The following is a 15,279-nucleotide window of genomic DNA, read 5'->3' as shown; positions in this document are numbered from 1 at the left end:
AACAACCAGGTGACGCATCAGAGCTACCCATATTCCGCAGCATCGTTCACTCTTACGCTGTGTTAGGCAATTATGAGAGTAATCCCGCAAAATCACCCTCCTTTGTATCCTTTCTGTTTCAGTGCCAACCCACTGCTGATTGTGTCATCTCTTCTAAAAAATATGAACGAAGGAGGTTTGGCATACTATCTGGATGAAAAGTAGGTCGGAGAAATAGTACTTACTTTTGATTTTTTTTTACATGATATTCGATTGGAATTGATATACCTTTAGAGTGAATCCAACACTATGAATCCCACATGTCACCGGCATACTATGTGAAGAAAGCTATTTGCCCTTTCACTGCGTTTGACCAGACCGTGTACTTGAAAAAGCTCTCGTTTCTCACAAAAGGGTGGGATTTGTCCACTAACAAATACCAATCAGTGTTTAAAGGAATAAGTCATCTTCAGTACTTCATTCTTGGTCAATCCTGATGCTCAGTGAAAAGCAATTGTCGATGGATTTTCAGCAACCTTATGAGTAGTACATTACAAATTGCCACTAGTTCGTTCTTATTTGAGATCTCGTCGTGCAGGCGAGGCCAAGTAATACGGCTGCGCATCAGCCTACTGCGCAGCGGAACAGTCATGTGGAACAGAGCCGTGCGATTATGCCCCCACTTCGGAATCACGTCCGATTTCATCATGTGCCGGAGAAAGGTCAACTAGGGACACAGAAAGTTCACACCCACGCTCAACCGAGATCACCCCGTATACAAGCGCACAGACGGCCATCTACGCTCAACCGAGAACCAGTGTGGATGTATGGGAGAGACACTGGTTGGTTGACAGCGGATCGACCGTCAAATACGGTGACAAGTGAATCATATATATAGAAGTTTGTAATTGCGTTAATACACAGTGCCTTCAGGTCGTCTTCTTGTCTTCTGACTATAACCCAGTAGCGTCAGGGCAGGTGAAAGGATACAACACCAAGCTATGATGACAAGCCGAGAGGCACTGTAAAAAGCACCATTCATTTTGGGAATCATCAGGTGTGTGGACCGTACGAAACTCGGACCTGTGACCTCCTGGCCTACTAATCCTATTCCAAGCCGTTCGGCTACAAGCATGAGCTTAACTCATACTTTGGCAGGAAATGGGTGTACCGGCAAAAGGAAGAAGGCCTTCGCTGCGGAGATATTTATTAGAAAATGCTAACTGAGCAGCTACAGACTATTGGACAGGGAAGCAAAACACTTATCTTGTTTACAAAAAATGAACATCCATCTCCTTGAACTCGTCTTTCTGAACTTTCTTGGATATTTATTGACTGTTGCTCAAATCCAAGTAAATGCGACTCCACAGATTCCGCAACAGATCTCCCTTTTCAATGGACTCAGAGCGCATTTACAAGATGAAAACATACTACTCGCATGCCTACCCCATCAGTAGCATCACCGTTACACCGGTAGAAAATAGTCGTGTTTTGTGTGCCAGACAGAGAGTTTTATGAAAGCAAGCCATTCTATCCTCGTAGTGGTCAGCTTCTTGGATAACTGTGGGAGTGAAATTTGCCCTCAATACACAAAATTTCCGTTACTGTCAACGGAAAGTAAAAGAAATATTAATTCGGAATATAAAGCAGAAACCTTCGTTAAAATTAATCGCGTATTCAGTGAAAAATGTAGCTGAACCATACATATTAGGTGATATATCTACGTCTGTTAGCAGCCCACAACTGAGAGGTGAGTCAGATGTATCAATCCCGTCTAGCTTATGTTGCTTATTATCCCTGTCGTAATGGATCAATCGCACGTTCAATACCTTCGCTTTAATCAAAAAGGTTTTCTCCCTCCACCAAACACCCCCAAATTCCCGCTCTTTCAGTTTCCTGGCCACGGACTTAGACTGTGATTTTGGAACGCTTTGTGAGTTCTCAAACTCCACGATCTGTACCTTCTTCGTTGTCCATATGAATTTGACGCAGACTGGCACGCAGCGAATATCCGAGGTTCGTGCTTTTTTACCGCGCTAACATTTGAGTATTTGATTCATATATGCAGCAAGCACAATGGGCGAGTGCAGATTAATACATCCCATTGTCATACGGTGCTTTACAACCTAGTCTCGAACTAATACAGTATTCAGCACAGGCAAGGAATTCCTTGTCAAATTCGTATCATTTTATCATTTTTTTTACATCGTCGCCAAAATTTCAATTTATCTGACTGAATGTCAAACGAATGGTGTCGCCCTGATTGATTGCCTAGGAACCAGATCTATGAGCCGATGTGGCTGAAAGTATGCTCATTTTAACAGCAGCCATCAATCATATAGACGCAATGAACTAGTTATTAGGTTGCTGAAAACCCTTCACCAGTCCACGACCGGTCCTGCATTCTTGGAACTCATCAGGTAGGTGCAGTTCCCTAATTTTTGTCAATCATATGTTCCACTTGAACACAAATAGCATGAAATTAGACTTATACACTCACCTACTTGCCTACCGGTCGTAAGCTATCGAAGAGTTTTCAGCAACCTTATGAGTAGCGTATTACGCTTCGCTGTCTCGAATGTTGTACCAACTGAAACATGAGGTGGCCTTTATAAAGCACTTTTGGCTGAAGAATCATCCTTCATTAGAGTCTTCCGTGAAAATCCAGTTGATGTGCGAATGAGTGTATTTGTCGAAATCTGTCCAATTTGGGTTCAAGTGGAACATGAGGTTGACGGAAACTCGGTGACTGCGCCTACCTGATAAGCCGCAAAAATGACTAAACCGGTCGTGGGCTGTCGAAGAGACTTCGGCATCCTGGTGAATGGTTCCTTTTTGTGAAAATCTACTACGATATATCGAATATCGTACCAAATGAAACATGAGGCGATCTGGCGTTGCGCATTCATTTGGTTAAAATCACCCCAAACAAGAGAGTTAGCTAGGCTTTAGGTGAGTATCCCGTCAAAAAAATTGACATTGGTGCTTAAGACTAATCATTTAGCATGTTTTTTTTGAGTGTGATGATCGTCAGAACAATCAATCACCAAATGCAGCTCACAGGATCATTAAACGGAGCTTGCTATTCCGCACTGGACATAACACTAGACACAACAGAGGGGTAGTTTCTCTAAACGATGTCCACAATTCCAGTTGTGGAAAAATCTAGTTTAAAAGGTTCATCGCCATACATTTGTCACACTTCCTCCCCAATACAATAACTATTACCTCGGGGCAATCAAACGCTAATCTCCAGGAACATGCAAAGTGTGTTCATTAGCGCGTTGACGGCCATTCGTCTACTAAGAGAGTACTTTTTTCCTGGGATATATTTTGCTTATCCGATTGTTAATAACGTGCAGAAAAACACTATCTTGGATTCACAGATTTGCGGAGCCGTGTACGACTATCTGAAATTCCTAACGGAGGAAGCTGGTCGCTGCCTGAATCAATGGGACCAAAGCAACTGGGATTTCCTGTGGAACGATGATCCTCATACATTTGCAACCTATGTACAAGAGCTGAAAATTGTTCAAGAAAGTCGTTTTATCGACCAACCAGTGCATCCGGCCTACGTGAGCACAATTAGTTTGGCGAACATGATGCATCGTGTTTCCATGGAAGATCTTTATTCCGGTTATTTTCTAGTCAAGGAGACCAATTTCCAGGTGAGCTTCTCTTCCCAGTATGCTTGCCCCAAAAAAAGAACAACGGCAATCGATCAGACACTACAGATGACCATTTAAACTAGTTCTGGAAAGATAAAAATAGGTCAACTGCCTTGAAGGCTGTCTGTCGACCTCATTGTTGGTTTATACAAGCGCAACCCCTCTCTTTGGCTGTCTGACACAAATCAACAGTATTTAAATATCAATTAGCATCAAGAACACGAATGTCTTTCAGAAGAGCGGATAGCTGATCTTGTGGAAGATACTTTATTTGAATGTTCAGTCTTCGGGAACTGGATAATCTCGTTGTCACCTTAACTCTCCAAAAGAGCTCAGCTGAAGCATATAATGCATTCAATCGGTCTGAGTAAAACGGGTATCTACCTTGAGTCTGTTGCGAGCCAAGCAACAGCTCTTACTAACAAAGAGAGATGTCTTGTTCCTAGGCACACCACTCGCGTTTGAACGGCCATCCTCCTGTTCCAGCGGAATTATTCCGGTGAGTCCACACCAGGGGAAAGCACTGAACTCGAGTTTCGCTCTTATTAGAGCTCACCAGCAGTGCATATCTAAAGGTCGTGCCGGGATTTGAACCCCGGACATCTGACATTCGAGGCGAGCGTGTAACTACTACTCCACCGACGCACATTGGACGCATCTGAATTTTCACGTCTGAACAGGCGAACGTGTTCACACTTGAATGATGTGACTGGTGTATCCGACTCATCGGACGACGACCCAGTAACTGTCCTGGTAGTGACCATCGACTGACCCACCAGTAGGACTTCTCAGTCAGATAGAATGACTCACGCTTGAAACCCACTGGGCAACATTTGGGTTGCAGTTTTTGGGGTTTTTGTGGCCTGTTCAGACGTGATAATTCAGCTGCGTCCAGCGTGCGTTGGTAGAGTAGTGGTTCCACGCTCACCTTGCATGTCAGATGTTCTGGGTTCAAATCCCGGCATGACCATTGGATATGCACTGCTGATGGGCTCTAATGAGAGCGAAGCTCGAGTCCAGTGCTTCCCTTTGATGTGGACTCACCGGAATGATTACGCCAGAACAAGAACACGGCCGTTCAGACGAGAGTGGTGTGGCTATGAACAAATATACCTATCCCGCAAAACCCCATAATTGCGGGATGCTGGAAGAATCACATTATCTGCCTCGACCGATCGATATCGTCCTCTCTGACGTCACAAATGGGTCTCGGTGACCTTATGCCTAAGGACTAAAATCGCTAAGGATCACACGATGGGTTGGGGGACATTTCCAGTTCATTTGATTGCCAGATGAACTGCGTCAACACTTTGTGTCGTATCGCTGAAGGAGACAATTGATCAGTTCGCAGATAACCGGGTTATTACTCATTCACATAAGGAGTAGCCCCATTCACATATGTGTGTTTCGGTGTACCTTGCACTCAGAGGTTAGCGGTGTCACAAAAGACATTGGAACAGCTACTATTGTGGCAACGGTCCCGCAGGAACAGAGGCTTGTCAGCCTAACCTACCACGTCCTGTACCGTCTGGCCAAAATCAACAAACCTTATGGTCAGTTTGGAGGTTTCCACCTGCGCTCCCATAGTACTTTGAGTCGGGTAATTGGTCGGTGAATGTTTCTGCCGAAACTACAATAATTCCGAACCACTCTTCTGAAAAAAGATTATTTACCCGACTTCTTTTGATAAATCTGAAAAGAATGACGTATTTTTTACTTGAAATATTTGTCCTACGATGCACTGACTTTCCTGAAGTAACGGCTCAAAAGCTGGACTCTTTTTATAACTCTGCTGTTTTTGTAATTTGGTGTTTTTATCAATGGTCTACCTCTTTCTTTCGGCAGCTCTATTACGACCTGATTACTCGAATGTCGAAACAAAATCTCTGTATAATCTGGTGCGCCCCTGATCTCACCTCAACTTTGAACAAGGATACCAGGCTGATGAATGAAAGAACGACGGGTCTGAAGTACATTGCTTGCGGTATATATTTGTGTTTCAACCGTTCGGTTTTAACTAGTTGTATGATAATGTTAGGGAGTAAATCTATCAAACATTTTTATTCAACAAAATCACCTGACATTCTCAAAGGTACCATGTAATCTATCGAAGTCCCACATAGTTTCTGACTAGTTTGATCGGTGCTACTCAATTTTATCTCGTTATTGGAAGTCTTCCCGTGTAGGTGCCGCAACGACGTAACCAGGGACGAATCCTTTGCTCCTATTGTGTTGCACATTCCACCGATTTCTTGATTTCGTCAGGTTTTAGCAACGTTGTGCGAATATCTGGCAGTTAACAGTTGCTGTCCATTAGGTGAATGCCCCCCCCCTCCCGAAAGGGTTTACTGAAGGAGTTGACAGTGTTCGACTGTTAGTACATCAAATGCATACGTGGAGAAGAATGCTGGAGTCACGATTACAAAGTGTGGACTGATTTAGCGTTTATTCTGACACGCCCAGTGAGACCGCACCTTTACGGCACAAGAGATTTTCATGATTGATATCCACCCCATACGTTTCTCCTCTCGTGGCAGGTACAGTCGAACTCCCATTTTAATATAAGACGTGTGTGTGAGCATTTTCAAGGTTAAAAATAAAGTTGAAACTGAGCGGGTGACCCCAAAGACGCAAAAATAGTGAGCGTCAATTTTGTGTACTTGTTTGGGTCAGTACCAAGGCTCTTCTAGAGTGTGCCATAGAAACCTAAGTAGTGCTTTTTACTTTGTGGAGTCAGACCAAGTGTGGAGTGAACGTCCATTTAATGTTGCGTGAAGGTGAGGAAACCGATGCTTCATGTACCCTCTGTGACCATCCGTGTGGCCTCACTGTCTCCGGAAACTTGCACCCTACAGTTTGTAAGGAATATGAATCTAAGATATTCAGTCTTATTGAAAGAATGGACCGCTTCCGACATTCATAAATGTGCCATGTAACCCTAACAGAGAGAATCACCATTGCTCTTTCCAGTGACATTTTGTTCAGCCTTATCCATGAACACTTGTCATATTTTGAGAGATGAGGCTGGGTTCTGCCCTGGTCAAGAATATACCCCCTCCCCCGATTGATAAACTATTTTATCAAGCAACCAACAGTGGCCGTTTTTTCTCGATATCTTGGCTGCTTTGCTCTAGAACCATTTTCAGAATTCAGGACATATGATAGTGACGAATTGCCTCTCTTGTATGTCGTTCTGGTTGGTCAAATGACGCGTATGCTACAGACATTTGAATACACTGCGTTTCATCAGGACCTGATATGTAGGTCTGTAATCCCATAATTTTCTTTTCATGTCCATTATCCTGATGTTATGTGAATTGACACGTGGTGATGGGTCGAATGCCTTCATAGATGACTTGTCGAGGGGCTGTGCACTCAGCTTGTGAGATCCATCCATTTGGCAGCAGATCACACATAGTTCGACGACCACACGAGATTTGGAAGTCAATAATTACTGAATACGTGAATGTGTGAATACGAAATGCGTGGCATGACATCCTGCCTAACCCTGGGTTTCTGGCACTGCCAATTATCGATTGGTATCCAAAACGTTCAGATATTTACCACCAGCTCGAAAGTAAGGTGTTCCAATTTCTGAGGAAACCCGTAAGATTCAAACTGCCGACAATTGCCAGTCAATTCAAGTTACCTTCCGACTTTTGAAAACTGATTGATTTTGCCTGAAAAGTGAAACCCTTATTGTATTACCAAAAGACCCTTATAGGTAACTTTAGGACGATCAGAGGTTCTCCGGTATTTGAGGCGCATCACATATGTACTTTTAACCGAGGGTTTTCCCGACGCTTAATGTGATCCACAGACTTATTTGGTGCTTAATGTGACAGCATCAAGAGTTCTTTCTGGTTATATTTTTACGATGATTAAAAACTGACAGCCTGCCCGGGCGCTCAGTATTCACAAGTAACAATTAACGACATCCGGAATTTAATCTAACCACAGAGATTTTCATTTGTTTTGGTTTACCCATGGTGACTTTTGCTCAATCAAGAAGTCACTCAGTTGCCTACATCCCGTTTTATTCCAGATATTCCAGCTGAAGTGACGGAGCGTCGACTTAAGGAGCGTCCACAAATCCGGTTTTCACTTCCCGCCAAAAACCGAATGATTGGTACGCTAATTCTTGAGGAACTAAAACGCATACTACTTATACATAAAGCTTAAAAGACGATTTCTCCTTACCAATTGGTCCCAATTTAGCATTCTCCCCGGAAACTTCAATGTTATTTTTATGCGTGGTAATGATATGCTTCAGACATCGAAATAACAACTAAATTTCGACTTATACACTCATTTTCATACCGTTTTGACTTTGCCGGAACCGAGCTCAACCTCTCGTTTATGCTAATCATCCAGACTAAATGTGCTGGACCAGATCACCTCTTGTTTCAGTAGGTGCGATATTTGAGCTATCGGAATATATTAAGTAGATTCAATACGCTACTCACAAGATTGCTGAAATCTCTCCGACGGACTTATTGCTGGTGGACAGCACAAAGCTAATTTTGAGTAACTAGCGATTCAACTGCTTCTTTTGTTGTCAAACGAAAATTTGGTTGGTTTTACTGATTCTCACGATTGCTACGCACATAGGCGGTAGTTAGCGACAAACACGGATTTTGCTGCGCAGTTTCTGCTCGAACAATCCATTCGACGTCGGTTGGTACAATAAATCGTTCCTAGTAACATTCTTTACTAGCTCGTTGTTTCAGCCGTGGCTCACAGTTCCTAAATCGGTTAGGTAAAGTTCTTTCCACTTTGAATGCATCTAGGGAGTGGTCCCCATCAATTTTGCTGCGCAAAATTTAGTTTAGCGATTATTCAAAAATGAGTGAGTAGTTTAGCGAAAACCCTGATATCCTCAGATATTTTGTCATGTTCATCAGTTTATTTAAACCGCCAAATTGAAATAGGTTTAACTAGTGTAGTCCGCCTTAGTGATTTCTGCAGTTCTGTTTGATTTTTCCACTCTACCGTACGCCATCCACCTTTTGTGTTCATTCCGAATCAACAGACGGTGGTAGTAGTTCGTGGAACTTTTGAGTTGCTGCCACAAAGAAGCCCGAGAGTGACCGCAGCTGGTCGATCAATTTAAAAGCCCACCTAAAGAACTTACTGTCGCCAGATTCCCCTCGTAAAATCCCCTAATTCAGCAAACATCACCGAATTGATTTACTATGAATTTTTGGAATGAGATAAGTCATTCGCCCAATTTCGATTGACAAACCCAAGTGTCTACTGATTCCAGTAGCGAGTATTCTATGAAGTTAACAAGCTCCACTTGCGGTTGTCCATGATTTCTTACAATTGGGAATTTTGTTCCGAAAGTTCAAACTGTAATTCACTCCGACTGCGCCTGTTTGTCTCGTGCTGATTCCAAAACATCGCAGTTTAGAGGACGATTCCCCTTGTGCGAGTGTTACTGGGAATGCTAACATCCTGACTGGGCCACCGATAGTTATCGATCGTTCGAATAGGGAAACTTGCCTGAAATCACTCGAAGTGAATTCAGAATTTCGACAGTCCCAACTCAGGCAGTATTACATTCATAGACAATAACGCCTTGACCGCCTGTCCAGGCCTAAAAAGCTGAGTTGCATTGTCAGGAACCGTGGTTTGCCCTTGCCTGAGACAGAGACCTAAACCTTAGAGGACAGAAAAGCCAGCAACTTCTCATACAGTAATGTGTGTACCGCAATCGCGCACGTAAATATTTTCCCCCGAAAATGCCACTTTCAGGATGGACGATCAGAATATGAGTTGGAGTCACAGCACATCATAAACAGAATACCTACAGTTAAGGGTCAGCATACAGCTGTGGGTTCAAGTAGGCAAGAGCTGTGGTACTATTCATCTTTTTGTCCACTCTTTTATTCCACCAGTGAAAGGAAGCAGGCTTTCGCTGCGGAGCTACTTAATAGAAAACACCAACTGGAAAGTTATGGACTATTGGACGAAAACTGAATATCCATCTTCTCCTTGAACGCGTATTCCTGAACCTTCCTAGATAGTCATTGACTGTTAATCGAATGCAAGCAAATGCCCCTCACTTTTCAAGGATCCCGAAGCGGTTTTGCAAGAAAACATACTACTCGCGTGCCCCGTCAGTAGTACGCATGGTCTGATAGTATACACCTCAGTAGACAGAACCCAAACGGTCAGTCGGTTTGAGATCGATTCTGGAAGATTGTCTACCGACAGTCAAAGTGGGATGTTGAACGAACAACAACAGCGCAATAAAGCTGACCTGTTAGAGAATACATTAGATGTCGTTCCCAAAAAAATGTAACCAAGTTGCTTAATCCGCCTAAAGACTACCCTCCTTTTAAGGACTTGACGATGAAACACTTTTGGGTTACAAACTGAAAACAACTTGTATTCTGTGGTATTTCCATTCGCACAGGTGAACAATTCATGCAATTACCTTGCTCGAACGATTTAAAAGTAAGCCATGGTGTTTTGTTACTCCCCTTCGGTGTCCAGTTTTTTCTACCTTACACTGCTTTTCCCAAATGTGCACTCGTTTATGTAATGTGCAAACTACTATGTTGATAATCCTGAAGAAAAAGCATCTCCCGAGGAAATGTTGATGTCACATAATCTCTCTGTACTATATGTCGGTTCCTCAAATTCAACAGAACTCTGCATATCACTGCTTCAAATTCTGTAAACGTTTAGCTTCTCAGGCGAACGATGATAAACTGACGGTCGGCGTTACGAATGGCTCCAAAAAAGGCGCCAAGGAGTGTTCTTCAAGACGGCTTGCGTAATCATTCTTTCAGCGTCATATCCTTCCTTAGTATCGTCTACTCTTCGTAAAAAATGAACCTCACTATAATATGTGGGACAAGTGTTAATCATTAAGGCCGTTCGTGTGACCAATCTGTGGCAACTCTTGTTGAACCCAGTCTGATTACAGAAACGAGTAGGTACTTCGACTAGTTCTGGGCAGAAAGGCCGACGCATGCTGTTCACAAGCCAACAAATTCTAAGTTCAATGATGTCTTTGTTACTTACTACGTATTTCGAGCTCGAAAAAACTAACCTCTATATCCGCATTGGGTTGGTGCGGAAGGTTCTGATTACTTTGTTGTTAATTGTATGAGCGAGAGTTAGCCGACGGTTTCTGACCAGCAAATTTAGCAACCACTAGTCTTGGTCGAAAAACAAGACAGGGCCTAAAAATGGATCATAAAAGCGGTGATCAAGTCAGTAAGCAACTATCTGTTCGCCCACTAGTTTGATATCCGGACGTTTTCGGGATTCCAGCAGAATTTTTCCATTTTCATCCAGTTGTACGTCGGCTGCGGTTTGCTAAAAAGCATGTCCTGTGTGCAGATCGAAGATTCGTTTATCCGATTTCTTCCAAATATCGAAAGAACTGGACACATCTCAAAAAAGGTATATCTGATGGCCAATCAGTTTGACACTTGCAATCAAATGTCGATTCACACAAAATGAGCAACGACTTATCTGTCATTTTATCATCATAGTCAATAAAAAGTCCGGCGAGAAAAACTGAAGTATTAGCTTTCTCTAGAAGGTGATCCCTCTGGGGAAATATCATATTATTAGCAAAGGGATGATATGGCAGGCCGACGGTGCTGTTACCTGTCTTGTGTTAAGGTGATCTCTCGTCGGCGGTACCTCTTCTGAGGGGTTCGACTTCTGCCTTAAGACTGTTTCACATGAGATAAAGGGAAGATGTCATCTGAAATGGGGATTACGAACGAAGGAAATAATCGAAGACTACTGTTCTAGACTGGAATGTATTGCACATAAAAAATCAGAAAGAAGGCCTAATCAACGAAATAGTCACAAAATAGAGATAATCTGAGCGGTAAAATCTTATTCAACATCCGGCTAGTGATTCTCTTTTTTCTGTTATTAAAATCCAAAATAAAACTGATAAGATAAACGATCGCAAAGTCATCATAACGACGGTAACGACATTCACAAATTAGTATTGTGTAACGTACGCAGACAGAAAACACTAAGGTAAGTTAGGTAATAGATGGATCTAGACGGTCGCCAAGCGATTTCCTCTGGGGACATATTACTGATTGTTTCCAGTAGTCAGTTGGTTCGCGTTCAGTTACGCGCGAATCTCAAGAGCAAAATGGTTCAAATGGAGGATTATCAATAAATGCTGTGCTATGAATAAGATGGTAAAATAATTAAGCCGTACAAAGCTCAAATCGTGGCTTCCGTACACTGGTTTAGGAAACCCTAGTTACTAAAGTGATCCCATAGTCCACACTGACGCGAGGTAAGATGGCCACAAGATAGCGAAACTCATGTATTGATCTAAGCATCACATGTGATGCGAAGGTCAAACAGCCCAGGTCAAAACAAGAAATGCGGAATGGGCACGAAGTGGTAACAAAAACGGGGTTGTACACAATAAGAATAGAGGAAAAGAATCCATGCACGTGTCTGACAAAACGGTGGGTGAACTCTGTGGATAATGCTGGAACACACGCTAAGTGAAGGAAAAAATTGTGGTAATCAGTGAGATTCCCCCTGTGCTTTCAGTTCATAAGACTCAGATAAGAAACAACTTTCTTACAGAGGCACTCGTACTAAGAGGTGCAAACATGGGGAATGATTTCTTCGTAAGTAAACTGGAAACAGTGACCAGATTTCGCCAGTTTTCTGGTTAGCTAAAATCAACTACGAACAGATTGCCTTGTAGATTTTAGTACTCCGGGAAATGTTTGCTCGACCAAGAATTTTTTAAAATGGGATTCATAATTAGTTTCACTTTTAGTCCAAGTGGCGTACGTGTTCCATCTGATTGGACTGCTTCGTTAAGAATCTTCAAATATAGCTAACAGTAGCGAATATACACTCATTTGCAAACTAATTTGGTTTTGTGAGAGACTCGCCTGGAACCCAGCTGAATCTCTTGTTCGCGATGTTTCCAGGTAACTTAATGTGTTGTACCAGGCCGTCTCATGTTTCAGTCACTAGGATATTCGAGATATCACGACACATGTATATATTTGTGATGCTTTACTGGTAAGGTTGCTGAAAATTCGTCGACAGCCCACGACCGGTTTCGCCCTTCTTGGGTCTCATCAGGTAGGCGCAGTCCCCGAGTTTCCGTCAACCTCATGTTCTACAAAATGTGAATGAAGGCCATAATAAACTTCCAGAAACGATAACCATTCAAAGGGGCGTTATGAAATGCAGAAACTGCGAGGGAAAACCACTCAAGCCCCATATCGTCCAATGTGTGCCCCAATAAGGAGGGAGTACTCTCACGAACCTCCTACTTAACATCGTATTTGTATTGCTCGGTGAATTCAGACGGTTTACGCATCTCCCAAAATAGGTCTATTGGTATGCTCTACCTTTGAATGTTCCAGCCCCCGACAGACTACAACGCACACGAGGACAGAGCCAGATATCGTGACTACGGATCGCTATGGATTCAATTGTCGAAGGATTTCGAATATCCGAGAGGTATGTCACTTGCTTGCCGAAATAATAATTCATTTGGATTCATGGGCTTTTACTCTAATGGTGGGAACATCGGATCAGCAATGGTATTCGGGAAGATAACTCAACCTCAATAGATGAACTGATCACACTGCATAGGTTGCGCTGGATTGGCCACGTGCCGCATATGCCAGTCGACCGACTTCCTCGAAGGGCTGTTTTCTCACAGCGATCTGAAGGGCGGAAGAGAGCCAGAGGCGGTCAAACAATGACGTGGCAGCGAAGTATAAAAGCCATTACCAGAAACTCAGCTGCGCTGGTCATTGCCGTCTTCCTGAGACGGGCCAATGGTTAGAGACATTGTCAGACGTGGCCCAGTCGCGTCCTCAACGGCGCTCGTGCATCCAAGCTGTTGCCTTCAATGCATAGCTCCGCTCCCAGTCCTCCCACTTAACGGTCAACCTACAGGGCTATATTTGTGCACTAATTTATCAGCTTCCGCCTCCAGTACGCAGCTACCTACCCTACCTCCCTGAGTCATCGGTGAACGAAACTAAGGCAGCTACAACCACTGTACGACAAGTAGGCGGCTACTACAGCTGACAATGATGATGATTCCAATGGCTCGATGAAAAGTTACACGGGTTAGGAATGTTTCACAAAATGAACACCAATATGCCTTTTACCGGGGGACATTTATCGTATTTGCTCCAAGCAGAAAACCCCGACAAAAAACCGGCAATGTGAAGACGGACGCTGATAGACGCAAAAACATCCATCCCGATTGATCACTAGACAGCGTGATGTGCTTAGATTAACGCTGGATTGGTCGACATAATGGAAGACTGGCTACGCAAAATTGAACAGAAAATTGGGGCTGCAGCCAACTCCCACGTACTAGACCCAATGCGACTTGATAGATACCATTTCATTCAAGAAAAGAATCTTTCGTTTCTCTGATAAGGTTAAGCCGAAAGTGGTACCTCTGTCCAACACCTTGAAGGGAAACGCTCCAAAAAATGACGCGGAACGTCACAGCTGGTACACACACTGGAATCGAATATGGCTTTCCGAAGATAACGCGTAGTGCATACTCTTGGCGCTACCGTGTAGTCAATTTATTGTTAGTTTGTCTTGTTTGTGTTCAATAATTCGCTAAAGTTCTTTCGTCGAATGACGTCCAATTGACACACTAATATTTAAGAAGTTGAGCACGCTTCAAGTTTCCCTCCTTTTCTAGTGTGCTATAAACACATTTACTTTCAAAGAACACAGTACCATCGATCACCTAAAACTGACCGTCTCCGCCATTGTTTTCTCTTGGTTATCGAAGGGGCCAGTCGCCTATCAGTAAATAGTCACCAAACCTAGTCTTTTAAACCCTTGTTATTGACCGACCTTTGTGTTTCATGCAAATATCAACTTGGAGCACTTACACATTTCTGATGCCAGCAATACACAATAAACGTAGGACACTACTTTTCACCGACCTTATTTGGACACTCGGAATTATCCTTAGTACTTTCAAAACACGAGTAGGCAGAAAGATATTCAATGACACCAACGTTGGAACACTTGGCGAACTGTCTGCTTCGTTTGAGGCACACAGGAATTTCAAGTCTTTCCTTGCATTACTCATCACTCATTACTAGAAAGCCCGTTATTTCCACACTATACAATCCATGTCAGCGTTCGCTAGGTTAACAACGCGTTTGTCTCCAAGTCATTCACTGAATGTTTCAGCCTGGAAGTTTAATTTTTTCTATTCCAGCTACTTTTGCCCTTCGCATTTCGTCGGCTATCGCACTGGAATCAGTAAGAAAGTACGTAGGTTTTTTTCCATCGAAAACCGTAAACCTTGTCAGTTTACTAAAGACCAACCATGATTGTTCACCTGATCACTGACCCTTTGCAATGACAGTTTGATTGCAACTGTCCTGTCTGTTTATTTAATCACAAATTTCGTTAACTGAAGTGTAACTGACGTGTATAACTAGATCTCTTGCGGCCCGTCGTTTGACGTCATGCGTTCCGAAACAGTATAAGAGCAACTAATAAGGATAAGATATCTTTGTAATGTACTACTCATAAGGTTGCTGAAAATCCGTCGACAGACAACGACCGGTTTCGCCCTTCTCGGAGACTGCGCCTACCTGATGAGCCCCAAGAA

At 43.1% G+C, this 15,279-nt stretch overlaps 1 protein-coding gene across 1 annotated transcript in view; it reads left to right on the top strand.

Moving 5' to 3' along the window:
* The window catches only part of T265_12838 (hypothetical protein), a gene marked incomplete at both ends in the record, with an annotated part of 54,247 nt that overhangs the window by 21,989 nt on the left and 16,979 nt on the right, over positions 1–15,279 (top strand). Inside the window, 8 exons of the mRNA XM_009165799.1 lie at positions 123–200; positions 1,872–1,995; positions 3,366–3,647; positions 5,493–5,631; positions 7,693–7,776; positions 10,069–10,109; positions 13,037–13,133; positions 14,881–14,932. Coding sequence (XP_009164063.1) covers positions 123–200; positions 1,872–1,995; positions 3,366–3,647; positions 5,493–5,631; positions 7,693–7,776; positions 10,069–10,109; positions 13,037–13,133; positions 14,881–14,932 — 897 coding nt within the window. The remainder of the gene's footprint in view (positions 1–122; positions 201–1,871; positions 1,996–3,365; positions 3,648–5,492; positions 5,632–7,692; positions 7,777–10,068; positions 10,110–13,036; positions 13,134–14,880; positions 14,933–15,279) is intronic.

The sequence above is a fragment of the Opisthorchis viverrini genome (assembly GCF_000715545.1).
Source record: "Opisthorchis viverrini unplaced genomic scaffold opera_v5_18, whole genome shotgun sequence".
In the NCBI taxonomy this organism is placed as follows: Eukaryota; Metazoa; Platyhelminthes; class Trematoda; order Opisthorchiida; family Opisthorchiidae; genus Opisthorchis; species Opisthorchis viverrini.
Note: the sequence above shows the minus strand (reverse complement) of the source record. Positions and strands in the feature narration are given on the sequence as shown.